This window comes from Astatotilapia calliptera, chromosome 11 (genome assembly GCF_964374335.1).
Source record: "Astatotilapia calliptera chromosome 11, fAstCal68.1, whole genome shotgun sequence".
Classification (NCBI taxonomy): Eukaryota; Metazoa; Chordata; class Actinopteri; order Cichliformes; family Cichlidae; genus Astatotilapia; species Astatotilapia calliptera.
Genome location: NC_137432.1, coordinates 26,265,004 through 26,287,992, shown reverse-complemented (window position 1 = coordinate 26,287,992; position 22,989 = coordinate 26,265,004). Strand labels below are relative to the sequence as shown.

Sequence of the window (22,989 nt, the reverse complement as noted above, 5' to 3'; positions counted from 1 at the left end):
TCGCTGCTCGGTCCATCACAGTGAACGTGCTATCATCTGTGAAAAGCAAAGGGAGGCAGTGCTCCACAGTGAACACAGTTTGTGTTGAGAAAAAACAAAACAAAGTTAGTTTGGAACAAAACCAAGAAGTACTGATGTTGTTGTTGTAATAGTAACAAATGCACTTGCTATGAGCACATTTGCGGTGATGTCGTTTCTTATGTTGGCGTGATTGTTGAAGGCCAGACAGCAATATGGACCACTTGCTGACATGTAACAGCTTTGAACCCACTAAAACTGAGCTGGATGATTGGAGAATGCAGAACAGACCGCAGACAGATTGGATCCAGCTAAAAAGGAAAAATGTTCGGTCCGTTCATTTTGAGCGCTATGTTATCTCGTCCATCTCAGAAAAGCAATGACAATTAGGCAGACGAGAGACATACAGAAAAATAAGAACTGTGTATTGAAGCTCAATGATTATATTAGTATATAAAACTGCAGTAGTAGTGAATATGCTATTGCCCAACTCACAGCTGATGGTAAAGTTTACTACATGGTCACAGCAGGTCACACTGATCACAGAGAGCGTTTTCATCAACATCAGCTGAGCTCTGTAACTGGAAGTAACCTCAAAGCTGTTGTTCATCCAAAAGAAAGAGATTGGAAGGAGAATAAAATTGAGCACTTGATGATTGATGAGCTGCGGAATTCATTCAGACTCTTAGGTTCACACTGATCAGCACATAATTCATTCTGTGGTAGCCAAACAGATGAAAATAAATGTTTACAAATGTACTTCATAACAATGAGTTTTTGCAGTAAGCATACAGTTAAAGTGTATTAATTGTAATGAATATTAATTCTAGTTATTCTTAATTTTAATGATTAAATATGATAAAATACATCAGTACTTACAAACAGTACTTATAAATATCTGAATATATCTGAATATATAACTAATATAACTAAACGATGACTGTGCTTTACACCATCATTGTTTCCTAAACTAATACCATCATTAGCCATGACGTTTTAGGACAGCATACAATACAGACAAAGCAAAAACTTTACGCACGAATTTAGCCATATTTCTTTTATTATTTGATTATTTGTTTTTGTGCTTTAATTACCTTAAAATAATTAATAAAAAAATATTATATATAATCCCTGCCATAAGTATCAAAATATTTTGGTCTAAATACCCTACATTGTTTCTCAAATTGCTTTATCTGAACATTTAAACTACGACAAAAAGCCAGAAACAATGTGACAAGCTGAAGTTCTCTGCTTTATTCATCCATGTTCTGGCTGGTGCCTATCCCAGCTCACTTAGAGGTGGGTTACACCCTCGGTCATGACAGAGCTAACATAACAACGCAGACAACCACACCCTCCCATGCTTAAAATTACCAATTAACCAAATAGGCATCTTTGGACTGAGGGACGAAGCCAGAGCACCTGCAAATAACCAGATGCAAACAACATGTAAATTCAAATAAAAGGTGCGGTCTGAGCAGATTCGTATCATTAACCTTGTTGCATGGAAATGACCAGTGATGGGAATGCGTTACAAGCAACGGCGTTATTTTTTTCAGTAACGAGTATCGTTACAACGCCGTTACAGTTGCTAACAAGAAAATGCGGCCCGTTACTATTTGTCAACAAACAGACGGTTGAAGCTGTGTTCGGCTTACTGCATATCAATTGTGTTAATACAGTATGTCAAAATGAAAACATAACTGTAAATTCAGACACGTGAGGTTGTGCTGAAAAGGATGATACCAAACAAGGCAAAGTAAACAGTTTTTAAAGGTAAAATGTGGTTAAAAATGGCCAATTATACCCTGGATCCCAGGGGGTTAAACATTTTTTAAAGTAAAGCAATAGTTACTTTTCAAGTAATTACTTACTTTTAGATTCTTGTAACTCAGTTACTAACTCAGTTACTTTTTTGAAGAAATAACTAGTAACTATAATTAATTATTTTTTCAATATAACTTCCTCAACACTGGAAATGACGATTGGGATAAAAGAAGCATACTAACATACTTACTTACTTTGGACAGACACGGGGGCAGGCAGAAACTAGATGACACTGCAACGTGACGAACAGCACACCAAAAACAACAAACGGCAAAAGCACGTAGACATACAGTAAGGAACAGGCTGTTTTTCTCTTTGCTGGTTGTTAGTCCAAATACCACGAGACAGGGGCCTCCTGAATTCCATTAAACCTTTTCCAATATTATTTTGGGATCATTTTTCATTACAACAGAAACCTGTTCCAGTAAAGTGTTTAGTGCAAACAATTCATCAGCATATTTTTAAAGTTTTTCCATCAGCATATTTTTAAAGTTTTTCCATCCCGCTTACCCTCAGTGTGTCGAAATGTTTTTGGTCACCTTACAGAACTGTAAGAATTTATGGCCAGTGTTCACAGTTTCTTTTAAGTTTGCTTTGGCTTTTTGAATATGTCATTCATTATGGTGCCTTTATTTGCTCATGGGATTTATCTTTGTTCTGCCTCACATTACACAGTTTGCTGCGTCATTTAAAGTCATTTAAGGTTAGATAACTTTTCTTTTTTTTTTCCTTACGTAACATTATCAGAAACTGGACTTCCACAAAAGATGATTTCATTTTTTGTAAAACCCACATGCATTTCATCTCATAGTATTTACTCAACACTGATCACAGTTTATTCAAAGCATGCTTCAGCATTCCCAAAATAAAAAGTGAGTAATAAATATAATGCATGAAAGCCAGGGTGAAGGGTTCAAGTGTCAGAGTGACTTGCTGAAATGTTTCAGAATAAATGATTAACTTAAAAAAAAAAATTATGCTAATATTAAAAAGTACAAATAAAAAAACACTTTAGGAAAAGCTCTTATATTTTTTCCCAACCTTTCCCTGAGACTTTATGCTTTCACATTTACCTTAAATGCTTGTGTTTCAGTTATAATGTTTGGTGAGAAACTACCAACTTCAAACCATTATTAATAAACAAGTTGAAATTCTACAAAAATGGTTCTCCCAACCTTGAACATCAGCTCTTACTTATCTGTTCTCACCTAAAACTGTAAGGGTAGTGTTGACCCTAAGTTGTGGGACAGATGTGACGGATCTGTCAACATCCAATGAGGATGTTGACAGACGCCCTCCTACTGTGATTTGTAAAAACCGCAACCTGGCCAAGCCAAGTAAGGATGAGGAACTTTCCTGCTTGCTTCCACTTGCTTCTTATCTGCAGGTGGTATAGATCATCTGGGTTTCATGCTTGTCAAACTTCTCAGAAAGGTGATACAATTTTTAGAAAACTGTATTATTTCAGACAACCAATTGTTTTCACACACTAAGAAATACTCTTTCCCACATTGGATGTGAAGCACAGGCAAACCATTATGCCCCTCTCAATAGCACTGAGTAAACAGCGGGTGTATTGTTTGAGCTATGACGGGACGAAGTTCAGCATCTGAGCAAACCTGTGCTGTGTATACTGGCCAAACAGAAGATGTGATTGATGTATAGGTCATTTGTAGATTTTAAAGGTAAGTGTGAGGGGCCCTGTTGACATGAAATTATAGTCTTAACTCTTTAGTTCCCTATTGCTGATCACTATTCACAGTCCTAGAAAAGAAAAAACAACATTTGATGAGCCATGGCAGAGTTTTATAAAAAACCTTATGTTTTTTTTTACAAACAAATATGATGTAGTATAGCTGCATCCTGCATTTGATAATGGTTTTTGTACACATCATTTTAATGCTAAGGGTGAAATGGTGGGTCTAATTTCAGCCAGTGAATGCAATACTTTGTAGTTTAATCTACAAATTTTTGACATAACCAATAGCCAATAGTTAGCTAGCTAATCAATCAAATGTAATGGAATTAAAAGCTAAGCTAGGTACTTAATCATGTTTCACTATTTGGTTTGAATAAAGTATGAACTACCTGTCAGACTTCTGCATTAATATTTTTAACATCGCTGTCATCATGTGACTTTAATGTATCTGGTGTAATATGTTTTGAATTCATCATATACAAAGTTCTGTTGTACTTTTTAAAACAAGTATATTGTATGATACATCTGAAAAACAAAGTAAATGTCAGACCATGTAAATAGAATGAGAACAACAAAAACAACAATAAATAAGTAGAAAATGGTAATAAAATGTTAATGAGGAAGAGGAAGAGCTTCTGCTTGATACCCTCATATGAGGAGTTTATATTACAGCACCCATATTATCAGAAATCACTTTTCCCATAAACAGGTAGCGTCATCCTTCCTTACTTGGCACGGAGCCTGAAGGGAAAGAAGGGAATGAAACAGAAACATTTGATGGAGGCCTGACTTCATCTCAACAAAAAAAAAAAAACTTCAGTGTGAGCAGGTGTGAGCAGATCATGGATCCTTGGAGGGCACACCTAGTCAGATTCAATATTTGTTTACAGTCATGCCTCAGGTCTTGCAGGAAACCTAGGATAACATAAGATAACCTTTATTTGAACACTGGAATACAATAAGAATAATATACTGTACACAACTGCACAGAATATAGAATAAATTAAAATAAAATACTATATACAATAGAATAAAATAAAATAATATCTACAATAGGTTAAAAATAGAATACAAATGCTATATACAACTGAGTAAAAATACAACTTTGTCAGAAAAGAGTATTGCACTTGGTGTTATTGCACATGTGTGGGTTTGTGTGTTTGATCAGCTGCAAAAGTCTTTGTTGTGGAGTCTGACAGCAGTGGGGAAGAAAGACCTGCGAAATCTCTCCGTCCCACACCGTGGGTGCCGCAGTCTCCCACTGAAGGAGCTGCTCAGTGCTGTCACAGTCTCCTGCATGGGGTGGGAGATGTTGTCCAACAGGGATGACAACTTAGCCACCATTCTCCTGTCACTCACCACCTCCACTGGGTCCAGAGGGCATCCTAGAACAGAGCTGGCCCTGCGGATCAACCTGTTCAGTCTCTTCCTGTCCCCGGCAGAGATCTTGCCACCTCAGCAGACTACACCGTAAAAGATGGAGTTGTGGGAGAAGTCTGCAGTGTAGATGGTGAAGACAAACAGAGCCAGAACCGTTCCCTGTGGGGCAAAAGTATTCAGCCCCCTTGAACTTTTCCACATTTTGTCACATTACAGCCACAAACATGAATCAATTTTATTGGAATTCCACGTGAAAGACCAACACAAAGTGGTGTACACGTGAGAAGTGGAACGAAAATCATACATGATTCCAAACATTTTTTTACAAATCAATAACTGCAAAGTGGGGTGTGCGTAATTATTCAGCCCCCTGAGTCAATACTTTGTAGAACCACCTTTGGCTGCAATTACAGCTGCCAGTCTTTTAGGGTATGTCTCTACCAGCTTTGCATATCTACAGACTGAAATCCTTGCCCGTTCTTCTTTGCAAAACAGCTCCAGCTCAGTCAGATTAGATGGACAGCGTTTGTGAACAGCAGTTTTCAGATCTTGCCACAGATTCTCGATTGGATTTAGATCTGGGCCAGTCTAACACATGGATATGTTTTGTTTTAAACCACTCCATTGTTGCCCTGGCTTTATGTTTAGGGTCGTTGTCCTGCTGGAAGGTGAACCTCCGCCCCAGCCTCAAGTCTTTTGCAGACTCCAAGAGGTTTTCTTCCAAGACTGCCCTGTATTTGGCTCCATCCATCTTCCCATCAACTCTGACCAGCTTCCTTGTCCCTGCTGAAGAGAAGCACCCCCAGAGCATGATGCTGCCACCACCATATTTGACAGTGGGGATGGTGTGTTCAGAGTGATGTGCAGCGTTAGTTTTCCGCCACACATAGCGTTTTGCATTTTGGCCACAAAGTTCCATTTTGGTCCATTTTGGAATTAATCTTTTTTTGAATATCTTTTTGTTTCAATAATTTAAAAGAGAAAGTACATAACAGACATAACATAAAACACCAACCTACATTTTCTAGTTTATAATTAAACACAGGATATATATACATATACTACAGAGTTTGCAGCATTTCAACTGAAACTACAATGAGGTTAACATGCAAATGTTGGTTTCTTTTACAACAAAATGAAAGCAGATGTTTTAGTTTCATTTTCCCCACCTATTCTTACGCCTGACAAAGCAACTGAGATATGACAAAAGAAGAAAAGAGAAAAACAAAGGTAAAAACCTCAGTCGCTCTCAGTTTGCTTAGTGTGGTTGTCTTCTCTGCATTAATTGTTCACTTTCAAAGGAACATGAAACAGATTGTTGAATCACTGACCACATGCGCAGAATTGACGTCACACAATTTGTTTATCAAGCTGGCTTTACAAAAGTAATTTTTCACTGAAGGAGTTACATCCCAGTGAAAGAATTTTTAATAAATCTTGAGGTTTGTTTTTGAAAAAAACAAAACAGTCAGAGTACTTATTGCAATATCATTCACAGAAATATTTTACATTTTATGTTCCACTGTCCTTGAAATCCAGTGCTTCTGTGTTGTTAGTGACACCTTGTGGTTAAATTAAATTAATTACAGTGTACGTTTTAATTACAAATGGCTTGTAATTAAAACGTACACTATAAAGGAGCATAAAGGAAATCATGTGTCAACTTTAATTGTTAAATAGGAATCAACTCCAACTGTGACTTCATGCACATAATTTATTTTTCATATGCGAGTTCAGATGTTTTACAAAAATTCATAAGAAAAAACACTGCTTCTACTTTTCTAACATTTGACATCACATATGTTTCTTTTGCACAAATAATAATAAACAGAATAAGCTGCTGCAGAAATAAATAGCGTGGAAAATATTCACACTAAAACCCCCAAATCAAATTTATGTTGTTTTTCTCTGGAGTGTAAGTCTGAGTTGAAAGGTTTTGTAGATATCAGCTGCATTTAGTTGTAGTAACTATTCTATGATAATCCATGGTGTAGTCATGTGTTTATTTGGGCATAAAGCTGATACTGGGGTGAACTGTCTCTTTAAAGTGAATATAAGTATACTGTTTCTAGAGCCCAACCCAAGAGGACCCACATTCCCAGACTGAGGATTCCTGCAAAAAGTCCACTAAGCTGCATCGCCTCCGATCCAGAGATTGGGATATCTGTTGAGAGAAAAAGAAAGTAATTGAAATTGATTTAGCAATAAGAATAGAAACAAGCAAGTGCTAAAAAGTTGTGCGTACCTTTAACTTCTACCATCTTGGTGGCCTCAGCAGAACGTCCAGCAGCTTTATTCTCTGCAATGCAGGTGAAATTTTGAAAAGTCCCAGGTAGTGAAGGAGTCCACCTGACCTCATTTTTATGAACTGAAAAGTAGGTTCCAACAGGGAAACCTCCCCTGAACTCCCACCTGATGGTGCATTCCACATTTAAGGTGCAGCTGGTCAGGCAGGTGAACTCACTTAACTGACCAGGAAACACAGTGTCAGGTCCACTAATGCTGACGTTCCACTGATCATCTGCAAAAGATTAGAAAGCTTGTTGCAGTTATGACAAAACACAGCCTTTCTTGTTCTGGTTTAACCTCTCTGTATCCTTGTACTTACAGCTGAGTAGATAGCCCAGGCTGACAACTGTTGTCTGTGATGTAGGCAGATATGTTTGACACTGGTAGAAACCAGCATCAGAGGGCAGCAGGGAGTCAAAATGAAGTGTGAGGTTGTTTTGCTGAAGCCACATATTTTCACGCAGGGTCACCTCTTGTCCATCTTTATACCAGACCAGGTCTGATAGACCTTGTGGATCACTAAATCTGGCATCATGGCAGATGAGATTTAATGACTGGTTGAGAGATGGTACAGTGTTCAGCGGACTGACTTGTACAGATATTTGATCTGTACAAAAAGAAAAAATACGTTTTTAATTCATAAAGTGAGAATAAAAATATGGACAGTAGTGTTAAGCCACACCTCTTAATCTTTGCATTCAGTTGTCCCAGGTATGTAAAGTCAAGCACCTAGCCATGCAGTCTGCCTTTACAAATATTTGTGAAAGAATGTGTTGTTCTATAAATATCACTGAATTTGAATGAGATGTAATAACATGCCAGCACTGATAAAAATCAGTATGTGGAATTTCCTTCCTCTTAGATATTCCCTCCTGACTCAATAACTGCAGTTTTAAACCTCCTTTGGCATTAGCATCAGCTGAAAAGCCCAGGGCCTCATGACAGGGTAGGTGTAATCTGTAGGTAGCAAAGTAGTTTTGTCCATGTAGTGTGTCCTAATTATGTGTAACTCATACACTCACCTTGTTCCTGTCATCAAGGCAAACATTTTAGAAGTACAGAATAAAAGGTACCTTTGTTACTTTCCACTATTTAATGTGACATTTAACTTGATGTACTCACTTGTAATTTCTACAATGGTGTCAGTACTTGTGTAGACTCCTGTTTGTGGATTGAAGACAGTGCATTGCAGTTTCACTGTATCATCCAGTCCATCTGGTGTCCAAGTTAATGTGCTCCCGTTGACTGTGCTGGCCTTAAAGGACCAGGTGTAGATGCAGTTTGGAAAACAATTAGATGAGCATGTGAAAGTAGTGGGGGAACCAGCTGTCACCCTGCCAGTCCAAGAAATCTGCACCTTGGTCCCCAAACCTGGTAAACCTGAGGGACAAAGCAATCAGGATGGCTGTAACACATACCAGTAAAAGCCACTCTGTGTCAATACTGGTACAATACTGGTTAAAAGCACAAAATAACTCAATCTGAGAATTAAATAATATATAATCCATTACTCCATAATGGATATCTATCTGCATAAGTATCAGTTAACTAAACAGGAGTTCAGACGTGTGTCCAGACAAACTTAAGTGTGAGAAAAAGATGATGTAAGACTTATATTAGAATCAGCAGGTACTCAAAGCTGTCAAGTGTAGTTCTTAACCTACATGTACGTGATAGAAGGAAAGACAGTATTCAAACATTTTTTCTAAGAGCACATTTGAAAAAAAAAGTTTTGCTGCTTCCACAGATGTATGGTCAAATATAAACTTTGCTAACATACAAATAATAATGATAATTTACATGAAAACAGAAGTTAAAGAAGCAACTGTCTTTCAGCAGTCACTTAAATTAATTAACGTAGTCAGCCGACCTGAGTGACTGAGGAAGGCTGTTGCACAGTTTGGGCACAACAACCTCACAAACAGGATCACATAATATGAAGAAAAAGCTACTTTTCAGTCCTTACTCAGTTAATTCATTCCATGTATTCTTAAATCACGAGGAAAAATCTTTACACTCAGAAGACGTTATGTATGGATAAATGTGATAAATATCTGCTAAAATAAAACCTGAATCAAAGCACAGAGACCCTTATTCTTGGGCCTCATGTATCAGTTACTTTGTTACTATTGTCATTCATGTTCATAGTCAGCATTTAAAAGAATAATAACAGTGAACACAAATGAAATGTTCTCACCCATAAGTGCCACCAGCAAAAGACTCTTCCAACAGGATGTCACAGTAACACTCGCCATGTTTGACTCTGCTGTAGGGTTGCTTTACCTTCTTTGTTTTTATAACAGCCGTGAGTTACTGGGAGGAAGTTTTAAATCATTTACTAAATCTGTTAAAACAGTGCAGATTACAGTCACACTTTGATTTCACAACTGATGTTGTTTAATACTGGAATTCACGTGATGATGAAATCAGCAGAAGGTGGAAATTCCCTGAAACAAGTGAGGAAAGAGGTCAAATAGAGTTCAAAGAATGGGTTAGATTCTGTTGTTGTTGTTTGCATGTGTTATTTTTTTGTTTGGTTTTTATTTGTATTAATGCATGGACTAGTCAAAAGCTGCGTGAAATTGAAGATGTTTATAGTGCACTCCTCAAAGCACTAGATGGCACTGTCTCACAGGAGTCTTTTAATTCTGGTTCCTTCTGCCTCTAAATAACCTCTGCATTAAAAATATTCACCAAGAAATACCTAGACCTTTTGGTTTCTCTCAACAAGCCTGCAGATGGGTAGTAACACAGTAATATTGCAACATCCAACTATATATTTCTGTTCTCAGCTAATATTATAGTTATCTTATCTTTTCTAGCCCTCGTGAATCTAAAACATTAGTCCTGTGATTGACACTTTGAACGTGATTACATAGAAGATAGAGTATGAATTATGAAATATACCTAATTTAACTTCTGATGGCAGCACAACGATAAGCTTTTTATTATGTCAGATGTTTTCTGACACTAGTAGATGAGTCTTCCCTGCTGTCACACACTAAGATAATTCAGTAATTATCATTGCTCAAATAGGTGGGGCTTTTGAAACAAGGGCAAAGACAAGCAGTAAAAGTTGCTGTCAGTCTATTACTGGTATAAGTACAATAGAAAGAAACATTGTAATCTATGCCATGTAGACAGTACTGTGCAAACATCTTGAGTCATCCCTCACGTCTTTATATTTTGTTTCCAAAGAAGCCAAACTGTCTTGTCCTTTTTTAAAAAGTGGTCTTGGTCCAGGCTTTCTGAAAGTCTTTTAGAGCTCTTCATTACAATCCTTGTACCTGACCTTTTTTTAAAGGAGTGTTTACTTTTTAATCCACTGAATTAAAAACCATTCAGCATTATGAGGCACCTAACTCAAGCTGTCTACACTTAGCAAAGAACCAATCAGAAATTCTACTTTTAGACACTTAGTCACAAACCCATAATTTCTTCCCATTTCTTTAGTTGAATCTCGGAAAAATGTCAAAAATAACAAGTTTTACAATCAGAACATCACAAAGGCAGATATCTAACTCTGACTTTCAGGCATGAAGAAGCTACAGTAATATTATTCAATGAAGGCCTGACAGCACAAGTCTGGAAAAGCACCACAACCACAACAAAATACTTCCAAAATGTAAGGCAATGGTTGAGAAGTCAGTGGAATGGTAGGGATTGTATTGTATTGTATTGTATCTTTATTTGTTTCAGACATATAAAACAAAAAAACAATATATACACACTACATATATTTTCATTTACAGATACGAATATATATGTAGATATACACACACACACGTATGTGTTCAGATAAACAAAAAAATATATATAATGAAATAAAACAAAAGATCCAAGCCTTCAATACATACATCCTAATGGTCAGAGCTGGGCACAGAAGAGGATATATGTCACTGATGTCAACACACAAAAACTCCTCACAATGGGGCTGGACACAACTGGGGTGTCCAGCTGAAGTCCAGCACCTTGAGGTTCTATGATCAGGATGATGGAGAAGTTCTTAGAGAAGGTCATCTGGTTCCCTGAGAATTTTTCTCCAAAAGTACTTTAGGTGGCTGAAGGCAAATGGTGATGAGGAACATGAGGAGAAACAATCATGGATGATCAAGTCCCTGGATATGATGTACCACTGACAACATAGGATGTAGGTGACATCAGGAAATCCAAGCAGTGGCTAAAAAAGGTTGGCCTAAAGGACAGCACAGAGGCACTAATCACGGCAGCACAATGATGGGCCCTAAGCACCAGACCCATGGAGGCAGGAGTATAACACAACTGACAGAACTGAATAGGCTGACTGTGCAAAGATGTCCTAGAGACTATCCAGCACATTGTAGTGGGATGTGGGTCCACAGTGGTACCAGAGGTAAAAGGAATACTGTGAGCTGTGACCATTAAACTTGAGGGACTAACTCCAGCAGATTCCAGGCACAACGTCAGAGGTCTCTATTCAGAAGAGCACAAGAAAAGCTGAGTCATCCATTTTAGAAAAATTTCCAAAAGAACATCTCTGAGTCTGTTTGCTTGGTGAACTGTTACATTTGCCTTGACAGTATATGTTTGGCAATGTGGTTAGTAAATTTAGCAGGCTTTGTCACAACACATTACCGGTACTTTTGGTACAGTGTTATCTTATTGCATTGTTGTGATAACAGGTCGGATAACCGGAATATAATTTATTGGCTGAACTTTGAATTTATTGCTGCAGTTTCATGCTGTGTCATTCCTCTAGATCTTGCATTGTATGGCTATAACCTTATGTTGAGTGTATATCAAATACACTAACATCAGAAAAACAAAAAAGCATAAAAATTTAGCAATATACCTGAACTACATCCTTCTAAGTTCTTTTTGCAAGAGGAGGAGTAACATGTTTTCTTTCATTTCCTCCTCTCTGGGTGTTACCACAGATATGCTTTATGATTGCTGCATTTCTGAGAAACATGGAGTGACAGAAATATATGGATATTTCTTATATTTATTCCTCTTCCTTATTCCCCAGTGCATTTACGTTTCCTCTTTGCAACATCTAATTCTCAGAAAAATCAAAGACAAATAAATGTGTAAGTCTGTATTTAAAAAAAGGGCCCATGTGATTTATCAGGTGTGAAGAAGTGAGAAATGTCAATAAGCAGAAGAAACAAAAAAGTTTATTAGAAAAATGATGCATATTATTACAAACACAGTTTCTGAGCTTAGAGGAACGCTGTAAACTGGTGACACACTTATGACACATTCATCTCAGCATGTAGACGAGCACTCAAGTGCATGAGATAGGAAAGTCGTTTCCCAGAGCTTCATGTGCTATAAACTAAAGTTATTACTTTACACAGAGGGTAAAAGTTTATCCACTTCCCTTCAGAGCCTTCGGGGGTTTTCTGGGTTGTTGGTTGTCAACACTTCAATTTGCTCACCATTAAGAAAAATACATTTTAGTGAATTATAAATAATTATAATGAACGACTCTCTCAATCAGGATGTTCAAAGAACATTCTTTGATACTAATGTATATACGGGATTCGATAAATGGATTCGATGTAATTAATACCTTTATTGGTACAAAAAGTGTTGCAATTTAATGAATTGATATTGTTACAGAATTCCAGGCTTGACAACTTGTATTCGGTTGTATTACACAGACACAGACTGCGTACTGATACCTTCTAGTTACACTACTGAAATATGCTGACATAGGGAGCATGTTGTTATTTTGTAAGTGCAATGTCTGTTCTTTACTGTAGAAAAGTTAATCCAGAATGGCCTAAAAATATATTTATAATTCATTTCAATGAGCATTTTGAAGGGATAATAAAACAATAACTTTACTAATTACTTTGTGTGTGGAAATTTCTCCCAGGAAAAAAAAAAATCAAAGGTTTTTGTGTGCCTATATATGTTTTTAAAACAAACTAATAATATTCCCCCCACCCTAAAATGACAAATGGTATTTTTAAGCAGTTTTAAGCAGCAAAAAATCATTAATCATTCATCAAACTGATCATTAAGTAGTATCCAGGAGTGTTACTTTTAACAAATAAACACTAGAATCTCATATGAAATCCCATGATATTACATTATGTCACACCTGTGACAAACATTAGCTAGATTAACATTTGAATCAAATATAAAGAATATTACCGTACTGCTTAGGTAACTGCATTTTACATCGACTGTAAAACACGATATACAGTTATTTAAAGAAATATCAAACTAATAAATAGAAACACATTTCCAGTGACAGTAAATTTCAGAGCTGGTTGGTTGTTAATCACATTTTAAAGGAAAGTCGGAAGGCCAGTCCAGACAAGCTCACAATGAATGAACTACGAGAGAAGTTCAGGTTTCACTGCTTTTGGTGTCCAGTACTATTTTAATCTATTCACTTCCTGCATGACTTCATCATAAGAGGGAGGGGAGGATGCATAATGTGCAGAGTCACTATGTATATTTTTGTTTGGGATAAACCTCAAATTTGTAAAGTTCAGCTCCTACAAATGAAAAAGAGACGACAGAAACATTACAGATGTAAAGTACAGAGGATTTTATTGTCTTTGTGTTAGATTTTATAAGATGTAACTTCCATTTATGTCTTGATGCATCCTCAATCATCCAGGTAAGTAAATCCCCAAGAGTTGATTCTGTTCATCTGGACATAGCGTTTTGAGTGGGTGACATAATGTTTCTCCCACTGAAAACGCTACGTCCAGATGAACAGAACTAACATATGGGGATAACTTCTATTTCGTTTCATCGTATTGGATAAAATATTGAACTGATATGGAGTTAGCATAATCATTAATCAGCCCATGCAGTCCTGGTCAAATACCCTGTAGCCACTCACACAAAACTATAAAGACCATGATTTCTCCAAACAGTTTGCAAACATAGGTGAACATAAAAGAAGTGAAAACTTTTACCTGACTAGAGGAAGCTGGATTATTCTGGCCTTCAGCGGCTTTAAAAATAAACAAATAATTTAGGGAAACAATACTAACACGCACAGAAACACAAAAAAGCAAAGCCGTCAACTTACTACACGTTCTCTCTCAGCAGCCAAACATAACAAACAGGCCAGAAAAGTAAATCTTGGCTGTCAGACATACTAACAGTGAAAATTGGAGAGGAATTATGTGGAAACATCACAGAACAAATGGGACGCTACCTGTATTACACACCATCTGATTTTGTGTTTTCCTTTGCATTTAAATTAAAGCAGCTCCACCAAAAACTGTACTGGTATTTATATGATTACATGTTATTTATTTATTTGAATTTTACCTGTTGCAGTGGTAGTTTGTCTGTGTGTGGACTGGTTCAGATGTCTTCTGCTGAGAGAGTTAAAAGGTCATTACTATGCATTACTAACACAAGCATTCTCTGACCTTTTGTCACATAATAATAACATGGAGCCTCAATGTTTTTACAAAATAAATAATACAACCACAATCATTCTATATACCTTAAATGTTTTTGTGAGTTTAAGTTTTACTGTTATAAAAGTTTTAAAAATAGGATTTCCAAGTGTATTTTAACACAGCTTTACTCACATTCTTATGTCAGTTACCGTTATAGACATAATTATTTTATCATAGTCGCATAAAAACAACAAAATGCAACAAAAGTTTTAACTATCCTGAGAAATAACAACAAATCACAAGCTGGAGTCATGAGTAGAACTACACAGATATCACACATTCACAATTTAAAATTGTTTCCAAGATGTTTCCAACATACTTTCTCTCATAGATGTAGTAGCCGCCAGCTACAGCTGCAGCAACGATGACACAACATGCGATTACTATTCCACTGATGAGAAATCCTGATGATTCCAGGAAGATGCAAATGAAAAAAAAAATTCATCATCATATTTTTGAAAAAAAAATTGCCCTATCATTTGCAATAATTATCTTATTTGTTTGATTTTGTAATTTGTCAGATTTAAGTGGCTTTCAGAGAGACATATTTTGCCCCGGCCAACTTCAGTGTTCTATTAAAACTGTGGAGGTACTATGTGTCTTTGGCAAACATATTTATATTTTTAAGCAAAGTTATGTACTTAAAAACACATTTCTTGTGAGCTTAAAATGAACATTCATTGTTTTGTTAGTATCATCGCTATGGAAAAAATATGAGTGATATAACAGTAAAACCCACAAACATATGTTGGTACCTCATCCATGCACCACTGATAGTGGCATTTCCCTAGTCATGCCTGACAGGTCGAGTTACCACAGTCAGATAAATCAACGCTTTTACCTTTACATACTGTTTGGGTCATATTAGATGCATTTTAAAGGTTGACACCAGTAAGAATACCCTAAATACCTGACTTTTACCCTGTAATTTGATGACTCTATATATTATACTGTTGTACAGCTGATTCTAAATTTTAAACCTTTAGAGTCAAATTAGACAGTTATCTGTTCAGATGGCTACGAGATTCACCAGTGTGAGTCAAGTCAAAGAAAGTTGTGGTTTCAGGGAATCTTGAAACTGTGAAACTGTAAACCCATGTGTGCCCAGGATCCTACAGAGGTCATACAGAGGTCAGAGGGTGACTCAGCTTTCAGCACAGGCACTGACAATATAAGTATATAATCTGAAAATAAACAAAAAATAAATTATGTATTCTGCATAGTGCTACGCCTATGTAAACAGGTAGTGTAAGATGAATAGTGTGAAACTCACAGTTAACAACACATACAGAAATATTCTCGTTTTACACAGAGTATGACCCTTTTTTTTTTAAATTTAGGTTGTTCAATAAAAGTTGTACTGAATAGCAACTGAAAAGGTTAGGTTCTGTGGGGTGTATCATTACACAACATATCAAAACAGATATATGCAAAAAATATTTTTTTGATTTTTGCATCCAAGACACAGTTTTTGTAGTTTGACTGTGGTGATGCAGAGAAGCAAATTTTAAATCAAACAACTGAAATGTGTAGAAACATGTAAATATTCAGCTTTAATTCTGAACCAATAATTGCATCAACTGGTCAGAAATTACATCCAGTTTCATAAATGTAATTATAATGTATATACCAACTTACCCACTGGGTCTATAGCCACTATAGTGATTGCTAAAGGCTGAGATGTTTCATATCTCAGAGTTCTGCTGTTAAAGGCCTGACAACTGTAGTTTCCACTCTGACTCGTGCAAGCATCAATCACACCAAAACCTATTCCACCTGTAAACCCCGGGGCTCCATTCACAAGCCAGTGATACCTTGCAGGAGGTTTGGAATCAGCTTTGCAACTGAAGAAGATGTCTGACCCTACACTATAATATTCCTTTGATGGGTTTACTCTCAATTTTACATTTTCAGGACCATCTAAAGGAAAAGGGAAAATAGAAAAATTCATGATAATTGAATGAAAAGTTTGCCAGTATGTAGTATTCAGTTTGGTGTAAGATTATTAGTAAATAATAATACTTCACATCAAGTTACCAGGAAAACAAATCTCTGTACAATTTAATGCATTCAAAGAAAACCTTCTAAATTAAACTTTGCCATGCAGTTTAGCTGGCACTCTGATGTAACTTGTGATAATGTCCCATCAAGCCATCCAGTTTCTTAACGACAGTGATGGGGTGGCTCTAGTTGGTGTTGTTAGAGAAGCCATTTTTCAATGTATTCCCATTAAACTGAGAAATGTGTTTTGGAATATCTAATGTTCTGAAATCTAAACTACTGTCTAAATTCTCTCTGTTGTTTGCATCCAGATGCTTTCAGATAAGTTACTGATTAGTAACTCACAGCTGATGGAGAGCTTATTTTAAGCCGGCAAAACAATACAGCAGAAAATAAAAGTTGCAGACCTGAAATGAAGTTGGGATTCATTGTGTCCAAAAGCTTAGTGGTCACTACATTCCACCTGGAGTAAATAATATAAAACAGTGTAGTGCATTTTGAAAGTCATTTGTCCAGCAGGGATCATTCTGTTCCAGGGCTGGACATCTAGCATAGCGGGCATTTGCTCAGTGGACCGACAAAGTTTTGGACTGATCTACAGAAGTCAATTGAAGGCCCGTTGTACAGCACAAGCACTGAAAGAAGCCTATTCATTCATTTTCATCTATATTTTATAGAAACTTGCATTTAAAAAATTACAAGCTGAGAACACAATCTTCTACAACGATACTTTCGAAGCAACATTTAACAAAACATTACACTTTTAATCAAATAGGTCACCTTTTTTTTTTTGCTACAGTAGCAAGTCTAGCAAACTTCCCATGATGCCTGTCAGTCATCACCATAACATTTGTATTACAATGTATTGCTTGTAAGGTAACGGAGGTGTTATTCTCACAGAAAATAACAGCTGTGTTGATTTGCTTTAAATCTGCTGTTTGAATAGTCTTGATAAAAAGAGGACTCATTGAATCCCATACACAACCACAACAAGTTTGCCCTTGCAAAATTGTTGGTTCACAGTTTGCAAAGTAACTAGATTACAGCTTTCGGAGGACAGGAGGACGCAGCAGACGCCATTGTGTACTTGTTGGCATCACAGCTCAGCTCAACTCAAGCATGTGCTTAATAATACCAATTATCAATATGCTTAACAAATAGGCTACTGAAAATTTATAAGCACTTTGGCAAAATGCTTAACTATAAAAAAAAATGCAGAAAGTAATGTAAAGGCTGCAGTAAACAATCAACTGATTTGCTGATGATCTTAGAAAGTGGCAAAGCACTTAATTGTCTTGTCTTGTTTACGAGCAGGTAAAATGCAAACAGTTTGTTCTCCAGTGTTATTAAGAGACTTAGCTCCAGAGAGCCAACAGATGTTAAAAGGGTGATCCTGCCTTCATGGTCTTATTTAATTATGTTTACAGTATCTTTAGGTCACACACACAAATGGTGTCACTGTGTCTCCTACTCCTGGATTCAGAGGACCATCAGGCAACACACCAGCTTCTTTTAATAAAAATCATCAAAGCATCAGTCTTCACCTTTGAGGCAGATAAATTTAAAGTATTTAAAATAAAAATGTTTCAAAAGACAATAAATAACTGTGGATTGAAGTGACACAGTATGTGCTCCAGACTGAAGTTCTGTTGGCCAACAACAGGATAAAGTGATGATGAAAATGATGAAAACTTGAACAGATAAAAAGTTAAAAAAGATAAAAGTTTCATGAGATGTACAGAAGATGAATTTTCAAAGGTCAGACTGACCCCTAACCTGACACTCCCTATCATAAGTGAATATTTACAAGCCTATTGCAGGCCACAGTTTTCCCCTGAAAACCTGGAACAGGTGTCCCTCCTGTGGTGAAAATGTGTTTGTACAAACACTCTCAAAGAAAATTGAAATTTTACTAACTGACTGAGCTCACATGATAAACTAATTTCTCTATTGCAATTCAATTTCTCTATTGCAATTCATCACGTTCAATTATTTCAAGTGAACTATTATATATATATATATATAATAGTTTATATATATATATATATATATATACATACAGGCAGCACGGTGGTTAGCACTGTTGCCGTACAGCAAGAAGGTCCTGAGTTCAATTCCCCCATCAGCCCGGGGTCTTTCTGTGTGGAGTTTGCATGTTCTCCCCGTGTTTGCGTGGGTTCCCTCTGGGTACTCCAGCTTCCTCCCACCGTCCAAAGACATGCAGCTTGTGGGGATAGGTTAATTGGATAATCCAAATTGCCATTAGGTGTGAATGTGAGTGCGAATGGTTGTCTATGTGTTTGCCCTGCGACAGACTGGCGACCTGTCCAGGGTGTACCCCGCCTCTCGCCCTATGACAGCTGGGATGGGCTCCAGCGCCCCTGCGACCCTGAAAAGGATAAGCGGAAGCGAATGGATCGATGGATATATATATATATATATATATATATATATAAAACCCTCAAGGCCTGGGAGCTTGAGGGTTCAGCTCAGTATCTTTGCTGTTCCTAGGACTCCACTCTTCTCGACAGAGATCTCGGATGTTGTTCCTGGGATCTGCTGGGGCCACTCGCCTAATTTGGGGGTAACTGCACCAAGTGCTCTGATTACCACTCTGTTACCTTCACCCTCCACATCTTTTTAAGCTCTTCATTGAGCCCTTGGTACTTCTCCAGCTTTTCGTCTTCCTTCTTCCTGATGTTATCATCGTCATTCGGTATCGCTACATCTATCAGTATGGCCGTCTTCCTCGGCTTGTCCACCACTAATATGTCTTACTATGACATAGTAGTGGTCTTGAGGCTGGTTCTGCTGGAGTTTTTGATTCCCACTGTCACCAAGTGCTTACTCAAAGGAGTCGTGTGATTCTGGAGGTTATCTATGTATTGTTATAGGATCTTACCTTACAATATAAAGTGCCTCGAGGCAGCTGTTATTGTGTATTGGTGAGCTATAAATAAAACTGAATTGAAATGACAACAACATCGATGCAGGCAAAGAAATAAAGTTTTAAACTTTAGAATCCACAAGTATTTATTTTTAAATAAACAGAGTATCCTCTGTTCCTTCAATATTATCACTACTTATTATAACATTGCAATGCTAAGCAGTACCATGAATTTGTCACCAGATCCAGATATATATCTATACTGTCTTAGACTTTGTTCCATAAACACAGTATGTTGATAATAAGAAAAAGCTTAACAAGTTAATATTTATTGGTTGTTGGAGGAGGAAGCCTCAGAATTTGCAGCAAATTCTGCAGATACAGGGGTGCAGCAGCCACAGCAAAAGCGACACTTGCTGCCACGGTTCTCTGTGTTATAAAGCGTCTGTAGGAAATGCAAGAGACATGAGCACAGTGTTCATCTGTACCATTATCACTCACTCTGTTTATTTTCACCTCATGTGAAGGAAGCACCAGAAGACTTCACCGACAAAACACATTCACTCATTATTAAACTGGTTAAAAGTTTGTGGCCAAAGTCATTCAGTTAATGTTACCTTCCATGAGTCCACTGATACTTCCTCATGTGCTGCTGCTGGATTGTCCATGCTCATTAACTCCTTCAGTTCTTGTTCCTGTTAGTAAATTATTTACAGTAGAAACCATTTTATTTAAACAAACGTTTGTGGCATATAAGCTAATTTACTTGGACAAAGTTAAGTTGAGCACAATGGCCACCACAAATGCGACACTGAATGTCCTCCTCTTGGGAGGGTTTGAGGGGTCCTGACTTGGATTCTGATACTGTAACCTCTGTGATATAAACTGAGAAGTTCATTTAACCTACAAAATGAAAACAACAGGCTATTTTGTTAAAGCTTGTTTTATTATAGCCTTACCATTTTGGCTGTACTGACACATTATCAGCACCTAATGACACTGATTTGACTTAAATTGTAAAACTAAACCGTCACGTCTAATATGATTTTTTAACTGTCCACAAACTTGTTACTTTACTTGATCATGCAAAAATATATGAAGTATAAAATTGCAGGTAAAATAAGTAAATAAATACCTGTGGTTTTTAAATAATTAATAGAAACAGGGAAGTATCTATATTCTTTCTTTTGGCTGGGTTATTAATTAACAGATAAAATTTACAGCACATTCTGTCTTCTTGCGTGCAGCGTTATTATTTGTGTTGCATTTTAATCCTCCTGTCAGCTTATTTGTTATTAATGTTTATTTATTATTTATTTGTTTAATATGAGCTGAATGTGCTAAATATTTCCACAATGATAGCAGCACATTAATGTGTTTATCAGTTATTAATGTTCTCATATAAAGTTTTTAACATCTTAATCTATTAGTAAAACAGTGCACATTACAGTCACACCCACATTTCCCAAATGTTTTTATTTTTTTTAACCTAATGTCCTTGATGATGAAATAGAACAAATGTGCATGTTTCATAGAGTTAGTTACAGTTAGTTTTGAGGTGATGCTGTGCTCATTGTTATTCTATGAATGTATGGATTTGCCAATATTATTAAAAGGATAGTATGAACCAGCAAAAAGTGCACAACTGCTATTCACATTCCTCAAAACACCAGATGGCACTGTCTCACATGAGTCTTTTTTATTACTTTTGGTTCCCTCTAGTTCTAAATAAGGTCTTCATAAAATGTATGACCAGAAAATGACCTGAATTTCTGGCTATAAAGAGTTATCAGTAAGCCCGACACTGGTGATTATACGGTAATGAAGCAACTCCACATTGTATATCCTCTTTTTGCAAATCTTGCTCAACTTTTTCTTCTCTCAACCTCACTGTGTGTGTCTGTATGTGTGAGGTATTATTTCCCTCCATAACTGTAAATTTTATGTCTATAATTACAAAAAAGATAAACTACAAACTAGGAAACTCATCTAATTAAAATACTAAATGTAGCACTTATTTCTGTTTTTGTTTTTTTTAAATTGTTATTAATATTATTTTGGATGTTTTATTATTTTACAAGTTCTCTGTTACTAGTAGGGAAGTCTTCCCAGCTGTCAGATACTAAGATAAGTTGTTAAATATCATATGTGTTCAAATAGGTAGCACTTTTCAGAAAACACAAAGGGCTAAACATAAAATACTCAGTAATCTGTCAGTTTGTGGTATAATTCTACTTTCAAATTTAAGTAAATGCACATGTGTACATGTGTAATATGTAACCGACATCATGTGTTCATTAACAGGTACTTTTACTGCACTGTTATTTGATTTTATTGCTGTGATGACATTAGTTGGCAAGGCAACGTATTTTATGCACAATGACCTTTGAATTTATTGCTGCAGATAAAACAAAGTCTCATTCCTGGAACTAAAATTAAATTTTGTATAATTAGGCTACAACTACTTCCTCCTTCAGTTACACTTCTAATATTTTCTCCGTCTTTTGTTTTATAACTTTAAACTAAGTACACAAACATCAGAGAAACTTTAAACAGTATAGTCACACTTTTAACTTGCTCTTCATTTGCAGCCTTCTTTGGGTCTTGCGAACAAGAAGATATTTATGTTCCTGTTCTGAACTTCTTTATTTTTTCAGTTACAGTTCCTTTCTTGTGACATTTTAACAACCATCCATCAACTACCGTGTCATTTCATCTCTGGAAAAACAAAAACAAACAAAGAGACACATGTGACTTATGCATGCATTTTAAGAAAGAAGCAAAAGGGTCACTAAAGCAGAACATGCCCTGTAAACTTCAGTAATTGAAAAAGTATTTTATTCATTTGAAATATATTATTACAGATACATAAAAAAATAACCTGCAGCTATCATCATTGCACTGCTTAGTGAACAGGTGCAAACTGGTCACACATGTATTACACTTTAATTTCGGCATGTGGCAGAAAAAAAAAAGACATCAGCTTTCAATGGATGTAAAACACTTACAGGGAAAATGCAAATGTAGCTTGATCTTCAGTAATGGGTAACTAATGATAACTAACTAAGATAACCTCTAGACAAACACCCAAGAAAGGAGTGGGTTTTTTCTCATGGTTTAATGTGCTCTAAGCTAAAGTTATTATTTCACACAGAGAACCAACAATGAGCAAAGTACAGATTGCACACACAGAATTAATACATTTTAACTGAAGTGAACTGAATAGAAAAGGGTGAATAACAAGTGTTGTTGGTCCACAGTTAAACAATGAATGAGTTTAAGGCCAGAGTTTAGACAAACTACTCTTATTTGTTAACTGAAGCCTTGCTCTTTAAATACACCAATATCCTTGTTACACAGTGTGCACGAAGAATCAGAATCAGAATCAGAATCAGAATACTTTATTGATCCCTGGGGGAAATTATTTTTTGTTACAGTGCTCCATTTTAAACCAACAAAAGGACAAA

The 22,989-nt window shown here is 36.4% G+C and overlaps 1 protein-coding gene across 1 annotated transcript; it reads right to left on the bottom strand.

The window, feature by feature from the left end:
• Positions 1-6,618: 6,618 nt before the first annotated feature.
• On the bottom strand, positions 6,619-9,567 carry LOC113031423 (uncharacterized). The gene is made up of 5 exons (XM_026183488.2): positions 9,411-9,567; positions 8,336-8,593; positions 7,533-7,820; positions 7,170-7,445; positions 6,619-7,088 (listed from the first exon to the last, which is right to left on the bottom strand). The coding sequence occupies exons 1-5, from the start codon at positions 9,466-9,468 to the stop codon at positions 6,967-6,969; spliced, it is 1,002 nt and encodes a 333-aa protein (XP_026039273.2). The 5' UTR covers positions 9,469-9,567; the 3' UTR covers positions 6,619-6,966.
• Between the last annotated feature and the right edge of the window lie 13,422 nt (positions 9,568-22,989).

Excerpts from the sequence above, each read along its gene's own strand:
- LOC113031423 (XM_026183488.2), bottom strand. The coding sequence starts at position 9,468 with ATGGCGAGTGTTACTGTGACATCCTGTTGGAAGAGTCTTTTGCTGGTG. Across the intron at positions 8,594-9,410 it reads TTTGCTGGTGGCACTTATGG|GTTTACCAGGTTTGGGGACC; the intron begins GTGAGAACATTT and ends TTTGTCCCTCAG. Across the intron at positions 7,446-7,532 it reads CCTGGGCTATCTACTCAGCT|ATGATCAGTGGAACGTCAGC; the intron begins GTAAGTACAAGG and ends AATCTTTTGCAG.